This window comes from Podarcis filfolensis, assembly GCF_964270895.1.
Source record: "Podarcis filfolensis genome assembly, chromosome: 1".
Lineage (NCBI taxonomy): Eukaryota > Metazoa > Chordata > Lepidosauria > Squamata > Lacertidae > Podarcis > Podarcis filfolensis.
The window spans coordinates 50615332-50640318 of NC_139604.1; the positions used below are offsets into that span (position 1 = coordinate 50615332).

At 44.1% G+C, this 24987-nt stretch overlaps 1 protein-coding gene across 50 annotated transcripts in view; it reads right to left on the minus strand.

The window, feature by feature from the left end:
• Nucleotides 1-24987, minus strand: part of TNS1 (tensin 1) — a 319529-nt gene that overhangs the window by 111583 nt on the left and 182959 nt on the right. For 45 of the 50 annotated variants that reach the window (XM_083583947.1, XM_083583945.1, XM_083583943.1 and 42 more), the window contains 2 exons: nt 15332-15370; nt 6522-6563 (listed from right to left, as the gene is read on the minus strand). In XM_083583947.1, coding sequence (XP_083440073.1) covers nt 6522-6563; nt 15332-15370 — 81 coding nt within the window. Of the gene's footprint in view, nt 1-504; nt 777-6521; nt 6564-15331; nt 15371-24987 lie in introns of those variants that run through there. The other 5 variants (XM_083583955.1, XM_083583952.1, XM_083583958.1 and 2 more) reach the window with 3 other exon arrangements.

The following is a 24987-nucleotide window of genomic DNA, read 5'->3' on the forward strand; positions in this document are numbered from 1 at the left end:
TAGACTCTCAGTGTCAAATAAATTTCATACAGATTAGAAAAACCATTCTGATTATATGAGGTATAGGATATTCAGACTTTAAAGCGATAATAAAACCTTGAAACACCATATTTCCCCCCCCTTTTGGTGTCATCCATAGACATGAGAACAAATTACTCCTGGCTCGTTGAGCCAGCTAGCTGTGATGAAGGGAGAAAACAAGCTGCACACAGAGCCAGATCTGGATTTCCTTCCATCAAAGCAGCACTCCATGAGGCTGCTCAAAAGAGATGTGCGCTAGAACCATGTGCATGCAGTAACTGCAGTTGTTGTTGTTCATAAAACTCGTATACAGATCTGATCCAAAGATTCCATCCTGCCCAGAGAGAACAGAGCTCAAGGCAAATCCCTATTTGGAGATGTTTAACTAATTCCCACCCTTTTCCTATGTGCAAATCCAATTACAAGGCTTGGCATCTCCACCACAGCACGCACGCACCCCTCCAACCCTAAACAAAGGCTTACCTTCGGGAGAGTAGCAGTTTTGCTAATCCATTTCCAGGGCATGGTGCCCACTCTTTCTTAAATCTCTCTCCAGAGCAATCCCTCTCTCCTCCTCAGAGACTCAATCCAAGGAAGTCCACAATAATAAAAGGACGGTGTTTGATTAAAGAGCGGCACAAGCCTGGCACGCAGTGGGCACCATGTTTGGCATGGTCAGTCTCTGACGCTGCCGTTGGGTCCCTGTGGCTTACGATGCAACACACTAACCACAAACAGTTCTCCTGTTGTTGTTACTGCTGGTGGAAATGGAGCCCCACCCCTTCCTGAAACGCTCTCCCCAACACACACCCACACCACGAGGAAGAGTCAGGCAGATATCAGCTGATAGGAATAACAGCTTCCAGGCAAATTAAATGCTCAGAAAGCACCCTATCCAGAATTCAGGACCAGGCGGAATGGTGAAAGTGACAAATTTTAAAGGCTGGCACCCCACTTAATTCTAGAGTGTTGCCCTCAATATCACCACCTTCTTTACTGTTCGACACACACCTTGCTTCCGTTTCTATGCCAGCCTGTTGCAGCAAAAGCAACCAAGAGCCAAAAGGCTTAGTAACCAAGGTCACTGCTGCAGAATATGAGCCTGACAGCTGGATTCATAGAAATAGAGAGTTAAAAAATGGAAATTGGGGGCTTTGCTCATCTGGATTAATGATGTAGAAATCTTCAAAACATGCAGGTTCTTAACAGGTCATCATGTATGAGTGTTCCTCGGAACCCCAATAAAATTTGTCAGGGGTGCCTCAACAAGGATTGATCCTGGCAGGCAGGATTTCCTTAAAAGTAGTTTGCACATTGCTGCTACCAATCATCCCTAATGCATGCTGCTGCTGGAGAGTGCTAGGTGGGTTTTGGAGAGCATTTTGAGTCTACACAAGGCTGCAGTGAGGCCTAAAGAGTCCTGGCCAGTGGCCTCTGAGGTGTATAGGAGGAATTCATTGTCACCCTCTACTTATCATTCCATCAGCGCAAACATTTCTGCTTCCCAGGCAGAACAACCTGCCCTCTCCTCTCTTCATGTGATGTTCTTGGGAGGTCTTCTGACCCTTTAGAGAGAGGGGGCACAGGGAGATTGTGTGGAGAGGAGAGGGGGATGCCCTGTTGCACTAGAGGGAGCTTCTGTTAGCATTCTGGGTTAGTTGGAACCCGGGCCATATGCCTTACAACTTGCTCCCTGAATCTTTTACAGCCCACAGGCATTCTCAGGTTGATATGCAATGCCTCCTGCCCCACAAGCGAGCATGGGAAGACTCTCCTGAAACTAGAAAGTTTGAAAATCGCTTGTTGTGTGCCACCCTTCCCCCTGTTTCCACTAATGCAGTCGTACAAGGAAAGCTGGGAAAGAAAATGGGAAAGAAGGCATATTATGGTTCCAATAGTAATTGACTTCTGATGCTTCCAGTTCCTGCACCTGTAATTCTTCCATCAGTAATGGGGAACCTGTGACCCTCCAGATATTGCTGAACTACAGCTTCCACCATCCCTGGGCATGGGCTGTACTGGTCGGGGCTGTTGGAAGTCCAGCTATATCCGGAGGGCCACAGATTCTCCGCCTCTACTCTAAATAAACGCACATATCTAGATCATGGCTACTTCTCAAACATCCAGTTTCATACAATTGTTATGTTGCTTTCATCCATGCAGCAGCACTTTTTTTTAAATCATAAGTAACTATAGAAGAATTACAAGAATGTATAAACTCAACCTTAGGCAAATTTAACTGACAGCAGGCATTGGGGGAGAGGAGAGAGAGAGCAAGAGAGAGAAAGCGTCCCCAGCATTCTGCCTCCATCAGATGGTAGGGTTGTTGCAAGCAAGAACTTGGTCTTTTCTGTAGTGATTTTTTGGGGAAATCTAGTTTTAGGAACCATAAAACTGTTTCTATTCTGCACAGGAACTGCGAGGTACTGTTATTTTACCTGGATACCTCCAGCATTATGTTGCTCTTGGTTTGTTATTTATTTGATTGTTGTGCTGAATTGGTTCTGGGTTTTTGTTTTTGTTTTAAAAAGTTCATGTATTGACGAAGCTTTCTAGCTGAACTTGAGGCCACTTAAGCAGTAAATTTAACTCATTCCCTAGTGAAGTTAATTCCTTTCTACTTATAAAAGTTCACTGTGCCCTGTTTGGGGTGATCTCCCAACCCCTCCAACCAGCTCCATGTGTCCATGCCATTCAGGGCAATATTGAATCTCTCAGGAAATACTTTTCAAGATTGGGTGAGGGGGGTTGCAGAAGGGAGGAGGAAAATGGAAGTTTCCTTGCATCACCCCTACGATGTGACACTTCCTATGACCCAAGCCACTTTTATTGCAGGTGATTATTGGTAGTAGCCAGGAAATTGTCCTTCAGGAGGAACTTTTGTCCAGCACCACTGATTTTCTCAGTGAGGAATACCCCAAAAGCTTTCTGGGTATATAGTCTGAAACTCACTGTATAAAAAGAAGAAGAAGAAGAAGAAGAAGAAGAAGAAGAAGAAGAAGAAGAAGAAGAAGAAGAAGAAGAAGTAGTAGTAGTTTGGTGGGTAATAAAATAAATAAATAAAGGTGAAGTTAAAGGTAATTGACCCCTGACTGTTAAGTCCAGTCGCGAACGACTCTGGGGTTGCGGCACTCATCTTGCTTTACTGGCCAAGGGAGCTGGCGTTTGTTCGCAGACAGCTTCTGGGTCATGTGACCAGAATGCCTAAGCTGCTTCTGGCGAACCAGAGCAGTGCACGGAAATGCCATTTACCGGAGCGGTACCTATTTATCTGCTTGCACTCTGACATGCTTTTGAACTGGCAGGAGCAGGGACCGAGCAATGGGAGCTCACCCCATGGCAGGGATTCAAACCGGCGACCTTCTGATTGGCAAGCCCTAGGCTCTGTGGTTTAGACCACAGCACCACCCGCGTCCCTAAAATAAATAAATACATCCCCCATATTCCACTGATGGCCCACCAAAGGGAACAAAATTAAGTACTGCATGTAAAATTACAACAGTTTGAGAATCCTCGAAGACATCATTGTCTCTTCCAAGAGACCACTGATAAGCAAAGAGTGTCATGGTAATGAATAGGTGCTCAGCTACAGGGAGGGGCCTCCATCAGTGTTTAAAGGCTATGCATGTAACGGAAAAAAGGGACAGTGCCAGAAGAATCTTGTTTTCCTAAGTACACAGAAGCCTTGTTCATTTCAAATCCACATGATTTGATTTCAGCTTTCCTAATTATTAAGAATTTCGACTGGATGGCCAAGGAGGGAGCAACCCATCTCATGATGCCAGGTCACCTCCACTTTCCCCAGGCAATGCGGATTGAAGGTCCTGAGGTGCCAAGGCAACCACAAGGGATTGGCTGGATCTATCTGGAGGGGCATCCAATGCTACCCCCTCATAAGGAAGGACAAAGCTAATGCAAGATTGGCTTGAACACACATTCCATCTAGCCTAGTATTCCCGGCATCTTTTGCTAGATGCTTTAGGTGGGTGTCCGAGCCAAAAAGGGAGGGGGAGAAAATCCTCTTTGGAAAACAAACAGGGAAGACCCAGGAAGAGTCTCTTCATACCTCTGTGTTTGTACAAAAGCCATTCAGCTCGGGGCAAGAGGTTTTGCATACATCCTAAAATAATAACAGTTTTGTTTCCAGAAATTCCTTGAATCTCATAAAACTTCCATCCTATCAGAGCAGATGTCATATTTCTAAAGATTATCCATTTCTCTTTTCATGTTTCAAAACATCTGAAGTAGAGGATCACAGATTGCAATGTCTAAATCTGGTGATTAGGAGAAGGGTTTCTTGCAATTTAACTAATCACAGAAGTAGTCTGTGCAACCTTTTGTGACTCCCTACTTCAGACACTGCAGCTCATAAACAAGTAGACCACCCATGAGGACAGTTATTTAAAGGGGTTTAGCAAACTGGCTAACTTCAAAAAATACCAGTTTCCCCTCACTTTTTGATACTGGGTCCTTTAGCGTTGATCTGTTTCAATTGTACTGTATGTAGACAGAAGACTACTGGCACATTGGAATTCCAAACAGAACAAATGGAAAAGGACACAAGCACACACAAAGCACAGGGGAAAGGGACAAAAAAAATAAGCAAATTATTCTGATAGCAATGCAATAAAATTACCCTAATGAGTTTCAAACTGAGTTTCTCTTTGTCAGAGCAACAAATTTAATGGACACCACAGTGGCAATAGCTGACAAGTCTGCCTTTGTGACTTCTAGTCTGTTGGCAAGTGCCTTGCGCTATAGCTTACCACTGAGTGCATTAAATTTGTTGCCTGATCAACAGCTCTTGTGATTCCAATGCATTAGGATAATATTACTGCATTGTCAATAGAAAAAAATCTTTTGTGGATTTCTACTATACTTTTTTGTGAACTGGTGTACCCCTTCCTCTGTTTCATACCCTAATGGAGCACACAGGCAGAAGCTCCAAGGGATCAGACATCTCACAACTGCACATAGAACAAGTCCCCGCCTTCTTAAAAACTACAAACAGAACTCATTTATCCTCAATGCTTCAGAACATGACTTTTATTTTGGGGATTTGCAAGGAAGTTTTTATTTGGCATTCCTCAACTGCCTTTTAAAAAACAGCGCTGTGTGAGATAAAAAGAAAAGCTGTTTTCTGACATTTCTCAAAGTTGTTTATTTCCCCCAGAAGTTTTATTTTGTCTTTCTTTATTTGTTATTATTATTATTGTACAGGATATGTTGCCATCATCTTTTCAGTATCTCTCTTTCAGCAGATGTTTCTGCACCCTTTAGATGCCGGCTCGCTACTGTTCTCAATCCCTGAACATACCTGCTAGTCAGCAATCAATGGTTTTCCAGGTGTGAGGTGGGGCTTACTATGGAGGCGCAAGCAGCTGACAAGAGAAACTCAAGCTCCTCCCAGCTTACACATAACACCAAGTCAACCCATGGCTTAAGAATGCATAAGTGTGTGGGGTCCTGGAGAGGTGAGTGCAACTGCTTTGCTTCTCCTCTGGTCCTCCTTCTGCAGCTGCACTGGTGTTAGCTAAGCCATGGTTTGGCTTAACATGTCGACTGAACTCAGACTTGTGATTTGTCTTGCTCTGGAAAAATCACAAGTCATAGCCAAGGCCTGTTCTTGGTTTACAGCTCATAGTTTGTCTGGAGTGAGGCAAACCATTAATCCAGGTTCAGATGGCATCCTGAGACAAACCACAGCTTAGCTCACAGCAATGCAGCAGGAGGAGGACTGCAGGAAGAGCAAAACAACAATGACTGCCTCTTCAGAAGCCCACACGCTCACACGTTCACTCCAAGTCCTAGTTTGGCTTAGCATTATATGCAAACAGAGTCAGCGTGCCTCTTGACGAGTCATGATCCATCACAGCATCATCCATCAATCACTGCAGTTTAGGAAGCTGTGCACCTTATGCTGCATTTGAGCATACTGAACTGGTCTCATTATTCATTTGCAACATATAAATATCACAACTCAACATGCCGAGTTCAAAACATGCCTGCCCTTCGGAAATGTAGCTTATATTGGTTTTAAACAAGGCCATGTTACTTTAATGTATAATTAAGCACAGGGGATGCTAGAGCGGTTTTTGAACATGACTCACTATGCCACAGTTCATTTTCTGAATCCATTTCGTAAATTGTGCCACGTGTAACTGTTTAGTAATTGTTCTTATGAACGTGATACTTGACTATAAGACTGCTTGAATTATGTTTACAAACCTGAGCAAGCCTCTGCTTGAAATCAGATGAAATACAGTTGCTAAATAGCTAAGAGACATAGTAGGCTACAAGGAAGCCCGAATAGGAAAGGTTGTGGGAACCTGAGATTTGCAGGGAGATCAAGGACAGGAGGATTAAGAAGCTGCAGAGAAGTAAATGGGAAGACACATGACAGGGAGCAGAACCACTGCACACAAGGCAATGGGATTCCCAAGGGACATTCCCCCTCCTAAATGTTCTTGGCTGCAGCAGAGGAAAATCATATTACTTACCGGGGTTTCTAAGTGCTTCGCAGGACTTTCCTCAGTGGATGGCTGTATAGGGGAGAGAGATAGAGAAAGCATGAAGGCTTAGCATAAGTTCAAAGTTCCCCCACTTATTTATAGTACTAAGCTGCACATTCCCAGGCAATGTTCAAAAATTCTACTTCCTTCTCAAAACTGAGGGAAAAGATTCAAGAGGTCCCTGGAAGGTGGGCCAGACTTCTCAGTTTGAGACAAAGTTGAATTTTAATGGGAAGAGAGGAAGTTAATGTTTAGTGCGCAACAATTCACTTGGAAAACCATTTTTAAATTGTTATTAACCAGAGAGATCTACATCGCTATGCTAATCGTAAATAAGCATTTTGTCACCGTTCTGATTCTGCGTTTTCTTGTAGCCCAGGGCCTGGCTCAAGACATTTTGCTGCCTGAGGCAAAAGGCAAGGTGGCAAACACACACCGCAATTCCACCTACAGAAAATAACTGGACTAACAGTTGAATCTTACATTCAACACTGGCAAAGGGACGGTGCACCTAGGGGCCGCTGGCTCACTTAGGGGGCACTGGGGGAATCTGCATGACATGCACATCTCTGCCCACCAATACCTTACTCCCGGTATCTGCTGCCTGAGGTGGTTGCCTCACTCTGCCTAACGGTGGAGCTGGCCCTTTATAGACTATTCTCAGTCAGCTCCCTTTCCTCCTTCAATGCACCACAGTACTCTTTCTTCTCTCTCGGCACAACCATGTCTCCCTTCTGTGTTAAACCTTGCTCCTATACAGCTACAAATAAAACGTTTTAAGTGCAATATACAATGTAACACTAGACAGCGATAGTGAGCCTTATGGAAAATTCAATGTATTGTTAAAAACGCTTTTGGAAAAAAGAATATCCCAAATGTTTTTTATGTGTGTGTAGACCTCTGCCCACTTATTTCATGTTTCCCCCCTCCCTACCCTCCAACATCTCGCGCCCTATCTATTTCTATAGCCTCAACCTCACATTTTTCTGCACCTTCGTATGTATCACCTAGAAGGGTCATAGCCCTTTTAAAAGTCACAGGGAAAATCCACATTTTTATTTGCAAATATTCATGTTTCATATTGCAAATGAAGGCATTGCAATAGGCATTGCGGAAGAGGGTTGCCAAAAGAAAAATCTGAGAGTAATAGCTGATGCCAGTTCGCTGAATCACAGTGTTTGGCCAAACAGTCTTGAGTTTTCCCCTACAACCTGCCAATTTTTCTAGGTTACTTACAAGTAGTAAGCTCTGTTCTTGAGGGCTGAGTGATTACCATGAGGGCTTTTTCAATTATGGAGCTCATTCTGCATAATTCCACCTCTAGGCAAATCATCTGGGTGGGTTCCCTTCAGACTCTTAGAAGAGGATTTAGGACCATCTAGTTTTAAGATCATTTAGAGATGGCTAAGTGAACCATTTTATTTTATTTTTATTCCTTGAAATTTCATTTGATTCTCTTTGTAATTTGACATCTTTTTTACTATAAAAGTTGGCAATAACAGCTGGCTTTTTAATGCACTTTTTAGTTTTGTTTTAATGTTAATAATCTAAATGGATTTGATTGTGAACCATCTTGAGGACCTTATTGTGCCAAAGTCAGCATACAAATTGAATAAATGGGCAAATTAATAAATTTATCCTTCTGCTCTTTCAAAAAAAAAAAAAGCCTCTGTAGGAAAAACACATTTGCCTTGGTTCCTTGCACAGAACGATGTTAAATGTTCCAGACATAATTCAATTAGCAACCTGAGCTTTGATCACGCAGAAAGGCAAGGGAGTCCAGTTCATCTCCTGAATCAGCTGTAAAAGCTGGTGCTTCCCCCTCTCCCCTCACCCCATCTCCTTCTGAATTTATGTAAACAGAAGCAGCAAAGCTCACTGCCACTGGAGGTAGATGTGTCTCTGCAAGCCAGCCGTCATGAAACACCATCCATGCCTAAGGCGGTTTGAATGCATACAAGAGACCCCTGTTTTCTGTGGTTTATGTGTTGTTCTTCCAGAGTACTAGTTAAGATGCTTTGCTGTAAATATTAAAAATAAGACCTCTAGCATATTAGTCATGGCAGCAGTTCAAGGCAGCACTCGGTATCTCAAAGTATCATACGCCATGTACTAATTACACATATTTTTAAAGATATCGCTCATAGCTTTTGATTGAAAAGTTGTTTTGAAGGAGTTCAGGGTTTCCTCCTTAGCTGAACATATATCTTCTTTGGCAAAATCTCCTGATCTGTGTGCATTGTTCACATTTCTGAAGAATATTTTAGCTTACATCTGCAAGAATGAATCAGACTGGCCATATGATTCATGACTGTCCTCTGTATAATTGAAGTCTTTCTCTTACAAGGAGCAGACCTAATTCAGAGAAGAGGAACATCCCATGCCTACACGCTGCACAATTTGACCCAACATTGCCATCTCCCATCTCTGTGTAACCAAGGCACTTCTGTACAAATGAGAAACAGACAAGAAGCACAGCCGCATGGCAGGCTGGGAAGGGAAGGGAACATCCATCTCAGAAGAGGAAGAACATTTGCTAAAGGCAACGTGCTTCCTGAGCAACGTGGATTCTGCATGGCTGTTGTTTTAAGGGAAGACATTTCCTTCACCTAGCTTGGGCAGTCTTCGCTGGCAAGAAGGAGTTATAAATCTTCCCCACTGGCAACTCCTCGTGCCTACCAGCCAAGGAACTCGGAGCATGCCACATTATAAATCTGCACAATGGTGCCACTGTGGAGAGTCCTTGGGTTCCTGGCAAATGTACAGGTCTCTTAGGCAGCCCTTCAGGAGAAGGCTGGCTCCTAGCACACCGCACAGCTTCCTTGACAAACCCACAATAACGGTCCCAAGGAGACCAGAGCATGTGCCTTCCACAGATAAACTTCCCTGGCCAGCCTAGGAAGCTCTCTCGGGGACCTATGTATGCTGTGTTTACCATCCAAATATGCCAGTGTGTGCACAGAGATTAATCTGTGTACGGAGATAATAAGCAGCAGACCACTTGTGAAAAGAAACTTGCAAAGCAGCTGGCAGCAAAGGAGCACAGAAGCAGATAGTCAAAATGCTCTGTTTTGACGGGGGGGGGGCTGGATTTGAGGAGAGGCATGTGTATGGCTTGGCAGGGCTCTGTGCAGGTACCTGCATGAGGCCACCTCTAACTGCTGCCTTGGCTTGCTGCCAGTGCAGACGTGGTGCAACGCTGAATAGCCCAAGAAGATAGGGCTCTGTATGCCAGCAAGCCAGTTACCCAAGCAAGTTGCTTTTGGCAAAGGATCACAGGGCATTTGAAGGGCTCCAGACCTTGGTATGCCAGCCAAAGAACAGAGGCGTGCGTATCAAGAGTTACCAAATTGGAACAATAACGGGAATCGGGAGCAGAGTTTGGTCTAACCCTGCCATTTGTAATTCCAGCAAGGGATCATGAGACAGCTGTGTTGTGCTTTATCCCTAGCATCTGATAATCAAAGATATACTGCCTCTGAACACAGATGCTCTGTTCAACTGCTGGAGCTAAGACAAGAGCCGTTTATCATTAGGCACAGCTTGTGACTTTCCAGAGGAATGTGGGCAGCTACTGCTGGAGACAGGAATCCACAAGTTTTGCCCACCCGTGGCAGTCAATGAAATGTTGTGCTCCTCTCCAAAGGGGCAGGGTCTCCGAAGGGGCAGGTGTAGGAATAAGCCCCCACTCTCTCTTTTTCCAGCTCCAAGCTGGAGAGGGTGATGGAGGCTTATCCCAGTTACAGGGAACTTACAAGAGGTGTTCTATACATGTCCATGGCCAAATATGATGAGCCCAGTCCTCTTGCCTAGTCAGAGCTGGGGCTGAGGGCTTGTCCCTGTTGTGCTCATCTTCAAAGGTCCTCTGAGCGCCTAAGAAGCCCACTCTCCATCCCAGCTAAGAGACTGGCGGGGGACTGGGAGCTTGTCCCTGTCACACTGAGCTTTATGCTTGACAGAGGTGGGGGAAGGAGGAATACGCACCATGGGAACCATGACAAGAGAATTTGTGGAATTTGATGGGATTATACCGCTGGTGAAGATGGCTGTTTTTATAGTACACCCCTCTTGGACCTACATACATACAGGAGCTCCTGTTTCAGCAATTCTGTATACTAAAACACCGTTAGAATTATGGATGTTAAGAACATAAAAAGAGGCCTGCTGGATCAGGCCAATGGCCCATCGAGTCCAGCATACTGTTCATAGCTGTCAACGTTTCCTTTTTTTAAAGGGAAATTCCCTTATTCCGAATAGGATTCCTCGCAAGAAAATGGAAAAGTTGACAGCTATGATCCTGTTCTCACAGTGGCCAACCAGATGCTTATGGGAAATCCACAAGTAAGAACTGAGCACAACCTCCTGCCCTGTGGTTTCCAGCAACTGGTAACTGATAACATTGCTGAAATCCACCCATCCTTGGCTCAAAATACAAACCCTGCAGACATACAATGCTTGCCTTAAATACAAAATGAGTATTACAGACTGGGCTCTTTCCATGTGAGCTAAAGCAGAACTCCTCCCTTGCTTGCTCCCATTCCCACTTTGCTGCTGAAGCTACTCTGGTGACAGACAACAAGAAAGCATCTCAGGTGAAAGGGACTCTGGGAAATATAGTTGGCGCTGTTGGGAAAAGTACATTTCCTAGGATCCCCGGTGCTCAGGAAGCTGTAATAGTAATGTTCATTGTGTGGGAGCACCAGGTTGTGTGTGTGACTCACATGACACTGGCAAAGAAGCGGCAGATGTTCCACAAGAAAAGGAGGCCAAGTGGGGCAGCGCTTATGGGGCATTTGGAAACTGGGGCAGGGGGAAGACAATAGGTTTTTCTTCAAGTTCTACACTGCTCCTTGTTACTGCCACCCCCAATCTTGTCACAGCTTTTGTAGAGAACAAGAAACATCTATGAAAAGGAGGGCAGGGCCTCCTTCCCATCATACTTGTTTATGTCAGCACAGATGGAACATGCTGACTGTTTTTGCACAGAGAGCTTCTTTCGAATTCCTTGCTCCTCTTTCATGGCAACTTAGGGCTTTGCAAAGCTTTGATCCAGAGTGCCCTGCTGCCTGTCTCCTTAACAGCTTCTGACTTACCATTAAGAGATTTCCAGGGGAAAGGAAGAGACAAAAATAAAGATTTGGGCAATGACGACAAAGCCCAAGAACCATCTGCTGGAGCGATTTGCGTTGTGCTGGGAAGGCAATGCCAGTGCTCTGAGACACAGAGACTGCATACCGTCAGCCATGTCTGGCAGCAGGAGGACCATTCCAAGAATGGGAAAGGGCATAGGAGAAGCAACAACTCTGTGCACCTATTGGAGACGTGGACAAATCTTCCAGCTTGCATTTGGTGAGATGCTGTGAGTTTGCAATGGAACCAAATGCCTGACGTCACCCAAAGGATAAAATACTTACATGGCACAAGACGGCAACCATGCAAGTTAAGAGGTATGGCTAAGGCCAATTATGAAGCCTCTACACTGGGGCTCTGAAAAGGTTGCATAAGTGTATCTGCATCTAACCTACATTTTCCCAGGTCCTCAGTCTATGTACAGACTGTGCATTCTGCATGACTTTCTTCAGTTAAAGAATATGGGGACCTAATGGAAGAAATAGTACCTTAATTCCGACAAGCACTCCTACTATAGTGCTAAACTGAAGTTGTCACACCAATCATCCCTCAATTCCTCATTATTTTCCTTACTTCAAAGAAGCCTGATTTTTTGTTTTTGTAAGCAGATTTGTTGCACAAGAGCGCCAAATCCACTTTAATTGTCTATGCCGAATCTGGAAGCACTGCCGGATTTATTCTTCCTGAGCCAAGTGCATACCACCCCTGCAGCTACCAAATTCGTAGCCTACCACCACTGTGATTTCCAGTTTGCCCATTTGGTGAAACTGTCCCTGCCACTAAAGGGTGTGCTTCTGTTTTAAATGTGAGCACCAAAAAAAGAATTGCATTCCTGGAATGGAAAATGTTAGCCTCCGCAATCCCAAGTAAGAAGAGTAGGAAGATTCCTTTTTGCCTTCAGATTTCTTTTAAAAATATGGAAGAGAGGTCCTGTTTGCAAGTAGACTTATTGCACAGCTGCTAAGGGGCAGCCCCCAAGCAAGCCTCCTCCTCCCTCCCACCACCCACCTCCCTGGGTGAGTCAAGGACACGGTTTCCAAAGCTAAACTCTGATTTATTCAGATTTGGCAGAGCCATGCTGGGGCCCACAATGTGATTGGAGCAGCATGTGGGTGGTTTCAATATGCAAGAGTTACAAACCAATTTGGAGCTTTCACTAAGCCAACCCCACCCTTCCAGACATGGGAGGGATGGACTCTGCCAGAAGAATCTGCCCTTGCAGGCTGGACACTTTTCCACATGAAAAACAACACAAACTCCCCAAAAATGAAAGGAGAATCATGTTGAAGTGATGATAAATCAGGCCAATGCTGGAATGTATCATATAAATGATGTTGAGGGCAGCTTTTCAATACAGCAATTCTTTTGTTTGCTTCTGGAGCTCTGATGCACACACAAGGCCAGGGACATTGTTAGCTGGTGCCCTGGGGAATCTGAGACTTGGGGCTTTTACACCATGCCCTGGGTCTTTTGACCCTTTCCCTTGTGGTCTGTTTAACAAACAAACAAAATGCTTACAGGGTAACTGGATGCACTGCTGAGTTCAGTTTTGATGAGACCCTCAGCATCAGCAATCTTTATTTGCTCAGATGCATCTATATCAAGTAGCATGTGCAAATTAGTGTGCCATGGGCCTGTGCCTTGAGTCCTATCCATACCCAATAATGTCTCTCTGCATGGTTTATTCCCATGACATGGCAATGGACCATTAAGGAGGAATGCTGCCAGGCTGCTCCACTGTTTCAAGAGGCAGCAAAATATTTCTATAGGTGGGGTGGGAACCACCTGGTCAGTGGTATTAAGCCACCTCCTGAAAAGCATTAGAATTCAGCAAGACCACCCCTCTGAAAGACACCAACAAGCTATTTATGTGGGGACAAATGGTCCTACCAAAGTGTGTGTGTGTATGGGTGCAGAGCTGAGCATTTGGTAGAGTCTACCATGTGGGTGGTGCTGTGGTCTAAACCTAGGGCTTGCCAATCAGAAGGTCGGTGGTTTGAATCCCCGCGACGGGGTGAGCTCCCGTTGCTCGGTCCCTGCTCCTGCCAACCTAGCAGTTCGAAAGCACATCAAAGTGCAAGTAGATAAATAGGTACCACTCCGATGGGAAGGTAAACGGTGTTTCCATGCGCTGCTCTGGTTCACCAGAAGTGGCTTAGTTGTGCTGACCACATGACCCGGAAGCTGTACGCCAGCTCCCTCGGCCAGTAAAGCGAGATGAGCGCCGCAACCCCAGAGTCGGCCACAACTGGACCTAATGGTCAGGGGTCCCTTTACCTTTACCTTACCACTATGTTGCCTATCCAAGAAGTTAATAGTGAAAGCTTGCAATTCTGAAATGTAGGGAGACCTGTGATAGGGCCTTCTCAGTAGTGATACCACTATTTGGGATGCCTTTCCTAGAGATGATCACCGGCCCCTGACCCCGATGTCTTTTTATCACCCATTGAAGACGTTTCAGATTTTCTGTTTTAGATTTATGTTTTAACCTGAACAACAAGCAGATAGATGTAACTATCTCGCCTTCCTATACCATGAGTCAGGAAAGAGATTAGGGCCCACACACTCCCCCGTTCACCTTTCTCCCCTTTAACACACTGGCTTTGGCACTGCAGTCCTGGCCAGCTTAAACCACTATTCCCAATCGTACAAAACAGGGAACTTTGGCTTAACATCAGTTTACTAACCAGAATTGTAAACCACGGCTTGATCCTGATTTAAGTTCCTGGTGGTTAGTAAACCAACATTAAATGGCAGTTCCCCATTTTGGTTCCATCAGGGTGTTCCCTTTTAAACAGAGCAGGACTGAAGTGCAGAATCTAGTGCACTAAGACAGGAGTGGAGAGAGGGGAGCACATGCTGCTCTAAACCTCCTTCTGGGCATCCTTAACCATTGTTTAGAAATCTGAGAACACCCACTATCTCTGTTTTAAATTTTGAGGGGTTTTTTCTTTTTTGTCCCTCTTCTGTTTTATGTTTTACTGCAGTTTTTTTATTGTACTTTAAAAATTTTGTTAGCTGCTCTGAGAGTCCCTGGAGAGTGAGATACATATGCTGAGTACACACACCCCGGACACCCCCCTGCAAAATCCCATTTACAAATAAAGGCTTTCATAGTGTACAGAAATGGATCAAAAGATTTTCTTGTTAGCCTATCTAAAAGAGATTCTGCATTTGGGTGTTTAAAGGATAAGGAGACAGTATTTACCCTGATGGTCGCAACAAAGAATGTACAGTAAACAGAGACTAGAGGATGTTTCATGATTACAAGGATGATTTGACAGTCTTTATGGCTCTAATATGGGAACAATGCAATATGCTTGCTTGCGCTGTCTATTCCCACCCCTTTATCTGTTTGTCATACATTTTTAAAACATCCAGAAAATCAATTTAAAACAAATAACATAAAATACATTAACCATGTGCATGTGTGACAGAGGGGGAGTGGTAGAGCTGTCCCTCTTATGTATTTTGAACTTCACCTCACTTCACCTTACTTGGGGCACATTTTACAGAGCTGAAGCACATCACCTCATTGTAAATTTGCAGACCCTCCAATTGCCCATCCTTCTGCAGTCCATGTGCAAATAAATGCCTTTGGTGCCTGAGGCAGCAGCAGAGAGGGCAGAAAGCAACAGCCAAAGGAGGAGGAGAAACAGGTCACTTACCAGCTCATGATTGCCAGCAGGCATGCAAGGCGTGGCAGCCTAAAGGGCAGAACACAAAAGAGAGCAGTGTTAGAAACCTTGCACTTGCAATGTAAAGAGAAAAGAGAAGAGAAAGGAAAAGACAGCATTATGAGCATTATCTGTACAATGTAACCCCCTCTGTCCCACCATCAAAGAGTAGTCCCACCAATACTGAGCGGCTCCACCTGCGCTGGGAAACTGCTCCCTTCCTACTAACTAACCAAGGATTTAGCCAGATCTCTGAGTAGTTGCTTGGGACAAGGTCCAAAATATACAGAAACTTCAAGACCCTACCATAAGAACCCATATAAATCTGCATCCAGGAAAACTGCCCAGGAGTGAAAATTCTTACTGAAGACGCAGCCTAGGAAGGATGCACATGCTCTGGACTATTCCAAGCTGTCACTGAGAGAAGATGAGGAGGATGACCAAGACCTGCCAGGTGGATGGTTTTTGCATTATGAAGCAAAATGTGACTGGCAGGGCACAGGATTACATGAAGGAGGGGTACTGTACTTCTGAATCTCCTTTTAAACTTGCTTTTGGTTTGCTTTGGGGGTGGGAGATGCTTGCCAAAGGATGAACCAATTGCAGCTGAAGAATGAATGTACTTCTGCACAAGTCAACAAAGAAACCCTGGTTAAAAAGGGTCCAGAATCAGAGAGACAGGGACAAATGTCATCTGAAGATAATTTCCCTCAAGTTTGCTAAGACCTGCACAGTCAGTGTCTCTGAACAGCAGAATGCTCTCTTTCTTGAGTTCTTCCTCCTAGCTAAGTGCCAACTCTTTTTCTACCCCCCCCCTCCAAAAAAAAAAGAAAAAAACCCCTGTGAGAACAAGTAAACTTTAGGCACCAGGTGAAATATTTAATACTTTTTGGTGCTGGCTCCACCATATCTGTAATCCCATCCCCTGGGATCAGGCTGCCACTCCTCCATCAAGCCTCCTCTTGGGTTGCTTTTTAAATGGACCACAGAGAATCATTTGTTCTCTCTAGCCATTTCTTGAATGATTTTATGCTGTCTGAAGCTAAATTTCACAGTATATTGCTATGCATTTTGTAGTGCTGCTTTTTTAATTACTGTGCTGTCAGTTTATGAAGACTTGGAGCTGAAAAGAAGGGTGTGTGTCTAAAATGAACTAATTAAATAATATTCAGCCTGCCTATTTTCCACATTTGCACATTGCTGCCACCTACAAATGACCACATCTTGAGTCACCATTGAGATTGCAGCTGCACAAGTTCACAACTGAAGTATTTTATGGCAAGGATGGGGGGGGCAAAATCTGTGGACCTTCAGATGCTGCTGGACTCCCAGCTCCCATCAGCCCTATCCAGCATGGTCAATAGCCAGGGACCATGGCAGCAGCTGTAGTCTAGTAACATTTGGAGGGCCACAGATTCCTGATCTCTGCTTTATAGGATCAATTCAGCCTGCTTCTGCAAAAGGCAACTTCAATGGAGAGAAATCCAGGTTGAAATCCCAAATTTGGAATTAAAATACAAAACTGATTTCCTCACTAGGTTTCTGTACATATACACTGTGGGGCATAAATTAAGAACTGTTTTACATCATGGATCAATGTAGTAATACAAATGTTGCCGGATAAACATTTAAGAAGAGGCTACTGCAGACGTGCCATCTCTCTTCCATGTGGAGTTCAGTCCACAGAACTGTTCTGGAAAAAAGGGAGGAGGAACCAAGCACACCCTTCGTTCTGAAGAGGCAGTCTCTCTTACAACCATGGGCAAGCATTAAAATAACAGAGAACAGGAAATCAAGAATGGGTAGATAATGGAACAGTCACACTGGATCCCACCAGTCCTGCAAATGTGGGTAGCAGCTTTTCTTACTGACCACAGACACCAAGTAGCCTAAATTGTGGAGCATAAGGGTGGTCTGCTTTTAAATAAAATGTATTATTTGTTATCCAGATGTTCCATGTAACACCTCAAAGCTAGTGAATGAGCCTGACATGAGCCATATCATCTTTCAGGTTACTTCGGGAATAATGAGATTTAAAATACTTTACTTTTAAATGGGGGTTTCTTTATTTGCCTTCTCAGTTTTGAAGCAATTGATCATGCCCCTACCCTATTCCTGGATAACCATTAACTTTGAGTTTGATGTGGGGGGACGGACCAACATGGGACTCCAGAATCTTCATTATTACCATAATTACCATTAAAATTACCATTATCATAGCCTCATTATTGTTCTTATTCTCATTAGCAGTGTTTTAGTGTACAAAATGCTTCACACTTCTTACCACATTTCTCTCTCACAACAATCCTGCACTGTGGACTAATAACAGTGACTTTCCCATGGCCATAAACTAGGTGAGCAGAAGATTCACATTCTAACCAGACCCTTTGATTCACTGTGCCATGCAGGGCCTCTTTTTTCTGAGGGGGAGGGAGAAACAACTGCTTGTAAAAGCCATCATAAAAATCAAGAAAGTTGGCCACAGCCAGAAGAACTTCATATCCACTTAATTAAACCCCCATGTTACGGAATATTTGTAGAAGAACAAAAGGGGATGGGGGAAGAGTTTTTCCACAGATGCCAAGTAAACACCCAGTCCAGCCAAGCTACAGTTCTTTCCAGAGGCGATTGCATTTGGCCTTTCGGCCTTTGTGAGTTGTTCTTTGTGCCAACTCTTTCTTGTATTCTTTTCTTGTAGGGTAGAGAGGAATAGCTCAGTCAGTAAGCCAGGTTCATGGGTTCAAGCTGCATGTTGGGCAAAAGATTCCTACATTGCAGAGGCCTGGGCTAGATGGCCTTCGTGGTCCCTTCCAACTCCACAATTTTATGATTCTATGAACCCTTGCAAACAGAGGGGACTAGTGACAATATTGACTTCCAAACAGCAGAGGGCATCAACAGATTGGAACTGCGAGAGCCCACAGGAGCCTGTCACATTCGTCAATATTTTCCAGGCTGTGCCCTCCATCCTCACAGAAACAAGCAGGTTCATTTTCTGGATAAGAGGCAATTAGAATCAAACACTCTTGACATACACAGTACAGTCCGGCAAGCAAATATTCTTTGAACATTTCAGCAGGCAGCACACTAACTTGGCTGATTTGGCATTAAGCTGCTAGACTGGATTTGAGTTGGATCCAGTCTGTTTCTGAGTTTTAGAATTATTCTCCCCACATTGCCCCCACTATACATGGTTGTTCTCTCTGCCAGAGTAACTGTCCCATGTCCTAAGCTTTCCAAGACACACTGTAAGGTCTTCTCAGCAGGAAGTCTCTTCCAGAATTTCCAGCGAATTGCACTGTTGACCCAACCTATAATTTGCAGGAAAAAACTAGTGGCTAAGAACTATTTTTGGCTGAGCAATGTGAGTCCCTGGCAACCAATGTGATGATGTTTCACTCTTTGTCCTGTAATGCAATCACTTTTTAAAGTAACCAACAAAAGGATTCCTAAATGGTGGGGGGGGGGGGTGCTCTCTAGGACCTTCCTGAGCAGAATCAGCGGTGCAATTTTCTTGAAAGCAGAGCAAAGCTGGAAAATCAAAGCTGTGTTTCTTCAAATTGGGTCAATAGGAATGCAGTAGCCAGGAAGGATGCCAAGGAACACAAGCAGTTAACCATTTCAGCTGCACCTTGTTATCTACTGCTTGGGTGCATTGAAAGCACAACCCAGAGCAGAGAGGTTACTGTCACAGAAAACGAAGTCTGCATGATCGCCCTGTTATAGACAGGGAAGATGCATGCAAGACGGCAGATGCAGAAGTGTAAATATCTGATTAGGTAATAAGAAATAAGTGACTTTACTTAAATCTCTGCCTTCAGTTCATAGCCATCTCTCCATTGACAGCACAACTTTACACCAACCATACTTGGCACAAAGAGTTTCTCTCCTATTGATTTCAATTGCAGGGGCGGTATCCTGAAAAAATAGCTATTTCCAAGTCAATGACTGCTGTGCACACATTCCCATGACAGACCACAGGATATGTTGTGATTCAGGGGTCACCCACATGGCACTCATAGATGCACATGTACTTGAAGATGCATTCCTTGGTGCCTGTAGGGTCCCCTCTCTGAAATTCAGCTTGAAAGAAGCATTCTGTGGTAGCCAATGGTTGTGGGTCTGTGCTTGGTTGTGGGGGATGTGGTGCCCACTACAGTTTTTGCAGTTTGCAAGTGTGCCCAGGGGCCCAAAAAACATCAGAGACATCTAAGGTAGCTCAACTCAGGTCAATCCACAACTACAGCACACCACCACTAGGATATAAGCCACACCCAGGGAGACCATTGCAGAGTCCTATTGTGCATCCTGCTTCATGGATATTGTTGTCCACCTGTTCATTACTTTCCCTGTTCATCTCTCTTTGCTCTCAAGCAGGCACAAGATCAATCCTACATCCTGTCCTGTGCTAACCAAGAGAGATGACCACCCCATGACCAGAAGCAGCAATCAAGATGCTACTGCCTGGTTCCTTCATTACTTGTTCAAGGCAGGCGCTTGTATGTCTCTCCATTCATGGAGAAATGTCCCGAACCAGCAATCTGCACTGAGGGATCACAAAAGCTGCCCAGTGTATTCTGCACAACTATGCAAGGGACCATTTGTGGGTGGATCATGTCCTCAGTGGTGAACCACCACTGCATTATCAACACAGCAAAAGCATGTCTGGGCAGCTAACGTGAATAAGTGGATGATGCCTCTGGAATACCACACGATTCCCTTTGGCCACAAGAGAAATCTGAGGTCTGGAAGCAGCCGGTGAAACAAAGCACGAAGCAGAACAGCAAAACTATAATAGAGGTTTCCTACTTCGCTGGATAAGCAGAGCTTCCTGGCCTCAGTGCAGCGACGTTAGAGATGCTGTTCGTAGCCAGTTAGACAATAATTAGCCAACAGCACTGAAAACACATTACAAAGAATGTTCCCCTCTCGTTCTGATGCTTCAAAACTATTTGCTGCAGCCCACCCCACCCGCAAAAAAATGCCTCAGTCAATTCACCAAGTGACCAAACAAAGCTCATAAGAAAATGTTTGCTCTCTCCTTTTGCATGTCGCGCCCTGCCCGTCAGACGCACATTCCTGCATTATCATCCTACCAACAGCGGAGAAGAGGTTTTTTTGCACTCCTAATTATTTGATCTGTCTTCCCACCCAAGGGCTCCCTTCAGCATTACTGTTCCCCAGCCAGCACTGAACACATTCCAGGGACTGTGTTTGTGTTCTCTCCTCTGTTTTGTTATGGGCTGAGTGGTTGTGGCTTTATATATATATATTCTAATGGAGAAATGCTACCATAAAAGGACCTTCTCCTAGCCTTCAGGGCTGGCCCTGATCCACAAAGCGCAAGGAATGTTCTGCTTCGGCCCACTTGTGAGTTACAAGCAGGGAGAGATTTTGGCTCAAGGAAGATATTATGTTTACACAGCATCTCCAGGCAATTGCACAGAGAGGGCCAATATTTCAGAAGCACCCTCTTGAGCTCCTGTAGCACACCTGCAGCAACCTCATTCATCAGTTCAAAGGGTTGCCTTCTTCAACCACACAATGATTTGTTCCATCAAACTGTGGTCTAGCCATGCGGGGGTGCAAGTCTGATCAGCAACAGGTTCAGGACAGACAAAACAAAATACTTCTTCACACGATGCATAATTAATGTTTGGAATTCAGTAGCTCAAGATGTGCCTTAAATGGCTTTAAAAAAAAAAAGATTTAATGAATTCATGGAAGATAAATCTATGAACTGTGTTTAGCCATGAAAGCAAAATAGAATCTTCATGTTCAGAGTCAGTGTATTGCTGAGCCAGACTGGTCCTATCATTAGGCAAAGTGAGACAGCCTCCTCATGCTGCAGGTGCTGGGTAGTGGTGGTAAGGTGTTGGAGGATTGGGGCAGTGCCATATAGCCAGCCCTGCACCCCTATCATCAGTGTTCAAGATTCAAATGACAGCCTGGTAGTCTTCTGAAGAGGGAAATTGAAGGTGCAGGTGGAGCTACACCTCCTTTGCCCCAGACAGCAAAATGTATTGCATAGGCTTGGAATGAATACAAACAACAGTGCATGGCTGTCATCATCATACCCTGCTTGTGATTTTCCAGGGGCTTCTGGAATGGTTAGATGGACCTTGGCCTGTTCAAGATTCATGTGTTCTTAGAAGAAGGGCTCAAATCTGATCAGTTTAAAGCAGGGGTAGACAACCTAAGGCCCGGGGGCCAGATACAGCCCAATCGCCTTCTCAATCCGGCCCGTGGATGGTCCGGGAATCAGCGTGTTTTTACATGAGCAGAATGTGTCCTTTTATTTAAAATGCATCTGTGGGTTATTTGTGGGGCCTGCCTGGTGTTTTTACATGAGTAGAATGTGTCCTTTTATTTAAAATGTATCTCTGGGTTATTTGTGGGGCATAGGAATTCGTTCATTTTCTTTTTCAAAATATAGTCCGGCCCACCACATGGTCTGAGGGACGGTGGACCGGCCCACGGCTGAAAAAGGTTGCTGATCCCTGGTTTAGGGAAATAAAATACAGTGCACAGTGAGACAATCTCTTTTGTTGTGCACCATGGAGAACTTACTAAGTTCTGCAGTGTTACTAAGTTCTGCTCTATAGAACCCTATATAAGGGATAATGCTACTTTTAAATAAGGAGCATCCCTTTTTATATGCAAAGGATATCTGTTAACCATACCACCAAATAAATCCTAGAGGTAAATTACAATTAAAATATAAATTGAGACTTGGGCCTGAAAGGGAGAGGGGGTGAGTAGGAACCCAATTCATCCGGACAGTTTTTTGTAATATAATTTTTTAAACATACACACACATACACACAATAGCAGCTCATGTGCAAACCACGTGCACAGACACAAGGAAAGCTTGTCATTTGTCCACAGGGAATGTGGTATATGCATGCAATAAGTGCCATTTAAGGGCTTTGCTTCCCCAGCCTTAGATTGAAATCTCCTATTAACAAGGAACTTCAGCCCTGAAGATTCCACAAGGAATAATTAGAATTAAAAGGATTTGATTGTTGTTGTTTTTTAAAGCACTCATTGTACCTTTGCCTGTTTGTTTGCCACTTCTATGTTTTCTGCTTCACTGACTGTAGATTAAGAACACATTTGTTTTGTGTTTTTGCGCATTTAGGGTTCAGCAAGCTCTTGATGGCACTTGCGGTTGGCACACAAATGTCACGTATGCCATGGAAGTGGAAAATAAAACTCCTCTCAGATGTTCATCAAGGGTGGAAAGTCAACACTGTCGAAATGAATTGATGAGATGTGAACAGAGGATGGTGCTAGACAAGAATCCAAAAGCACAAGGATAAATCCCAAATACCTATCTATCTGCTCACTCCATGGCAAGAAAATAAACTAAAATATTACAGTGAAGCTCCCCAAAGGGATTCTTCCTCCATAGAATGCCTACTATTACACTACAAAACAGAGAACAGTCATAGTTCAATAGCACAGGTCCATCACTGTATGGCTTCCCCCAATGATATTCCCTCTCATTCAGAAGGGAATTTTAACACTCCGCAACAAAGAACAAGGGGCAACAATGGAGACTCACTGAAAATGCACAGATGACATACCAGTCAGCGTAACTGTAGTCAAAAGTGCATGCAAAACAAACATGTGTTCATTGGTTTGTGATTATTATTTTTGCCTAACATCTAACAAGTGACATCTACATACACTCCCCACCTCCAATACCATATTGTCCCTAACTGGATACCAATTATTCAGCATCTCTAGTTTACAGAAGTCAGTCCAGCAGTAATGGACTTTATTATTTATGACTTTGGTAATTACTATTTAAGACCTATGAATCCCAAATGAAGGCAGGAGAAGAGAGACCAAGACCAGGGAGCTTTTAAAGAGACCATCAATGGACCCAAGAGAACTATTGAGGCTGTTTAAGAACTATGAGTAGTAATCAACTAAATTTTACTCAAAGTAGACCCAGTAGAAGTAATGAGCATAGCTTTGTTAGCCCCCCAATTACTTTCAATGGGTCTACTCTGAGTAAATTTTTTGTAGAATACTACCCTGTGTGTCTTGAGGGAAGGCAGAAGTGCAGAAGCAGCTTGTGCTAATGGCTCCCTGCGGGACATCAGTTTGTCTGAAAGAACTCAGTTGTTTTAGATTTTGCACTATTTGTTTGCAGTATTTTACACCTGCTTTGGGTGCCTTGACAGCAATGTATTATATAAATACAATGGTACCTGGGGTTAAGAACTGAATTCGTTCCAGAGGTCCGTTCTTAACCTGAAACTGTTCTTAACCTGAAGCACCACTTTAGCTAATGGGGCCTCCCGCTGCCGCCGCACTGCCACTACAAGATTTCTGTTCTCATCCTGAAGCAAAGTTCTTAACCCGAGGTAATATTTCTGGGTTAGCGGAGTCTGTGACCTGAAGCATCTGTAACCTGAAGCATCTGTAACTCGAGGTACACTGTATAATAAATAGATTACTCCAAGTTATTACTCTGTACCCTATTGCTATTTCCTTCTGCAGATATTACTGGTAGCGCACTGAAGATAACTTCATTAGAAAAACTGAATATTTAGCATTCTTACAATAATGGGTCCAGCCTATGGGATAAGTACCATTCCCTGCTTGTGATTCCACAATAAATAATACAAGGTAAAATCACTACTGGAATTATGCCTTCAAGATCTTTGGAAGCTAAATTCGCAAAAAGGTTGTCTAAATCTAATGTTTGTTAATGTCATGCACGCTCACCTAAGTACTATGACCCCTGGCACCACACGGCAAGCAAGCTCCCCTGAGGCCTCTACCAGTCTGTCTCCATCCAATAAGGATCATGGAGCCTCTTTTTGTGCTTAAGGAGGAGACCACAGGTTGCTAACATGGACATCTCTGTTCTGACCACTTCAATGAAGGAACTGACTGCTGGCCACTGAGGAGAAGGGCACTCACTTTGATCATGACTGCCCCTTAGCCATCTGCTGTGTTTTTCTGTGTTTCCCTATCTTAGTAATGGCCCCAGAAATCTTCAAATAAAAGCTCCCCGTAATCTGCACTTCACCAAAGCTCTCCGGTGTCTGCGGCACTTCTGATTGTTGGCCCAGCATGAAAGCCACTGCGCACATGGAATCCATCAGCCTGCAAGCCAGACACAGAGCAGTGTTGATAGCACACCAGGCTCATGTTCCAGGACTGAATTTATGCAGCAGGAGAAGCGATGGAAAGATTGGCACATGCAATCCGAGCTCAAATAATGAAGTAGGTACATTGAGTGGCACCAGATATTTGGGGGAAGGGATTGTGTAGCACAACACAAATATTCTGCCCTGGACAGGAGCGCTTGTTCCACAGGTTGTGAATTTCAGGTAGGTTGTGAATTTCAGATATTTTAAAGTCAGAATGCTCACAAAGATCATCTGGACTAATGTCTCATCTAGCATGATCCAGTATTTCTTGCTGCTGTAGGCAAAACAGCAGTTCTTTTCCAATTATATGCACAACATTTCTGTCCTGCTTTATTTAGTGGATACATTTATGCCAGATTATCTTCTGCCTTTGAGAGTGGGGGAGAGTTTGGATGCTCCCAGATGGAGATGTACTGTGGAATTTTTTCACACCATTTGCATGATGTCATCCTCATCAAAATGAATATATAAGAG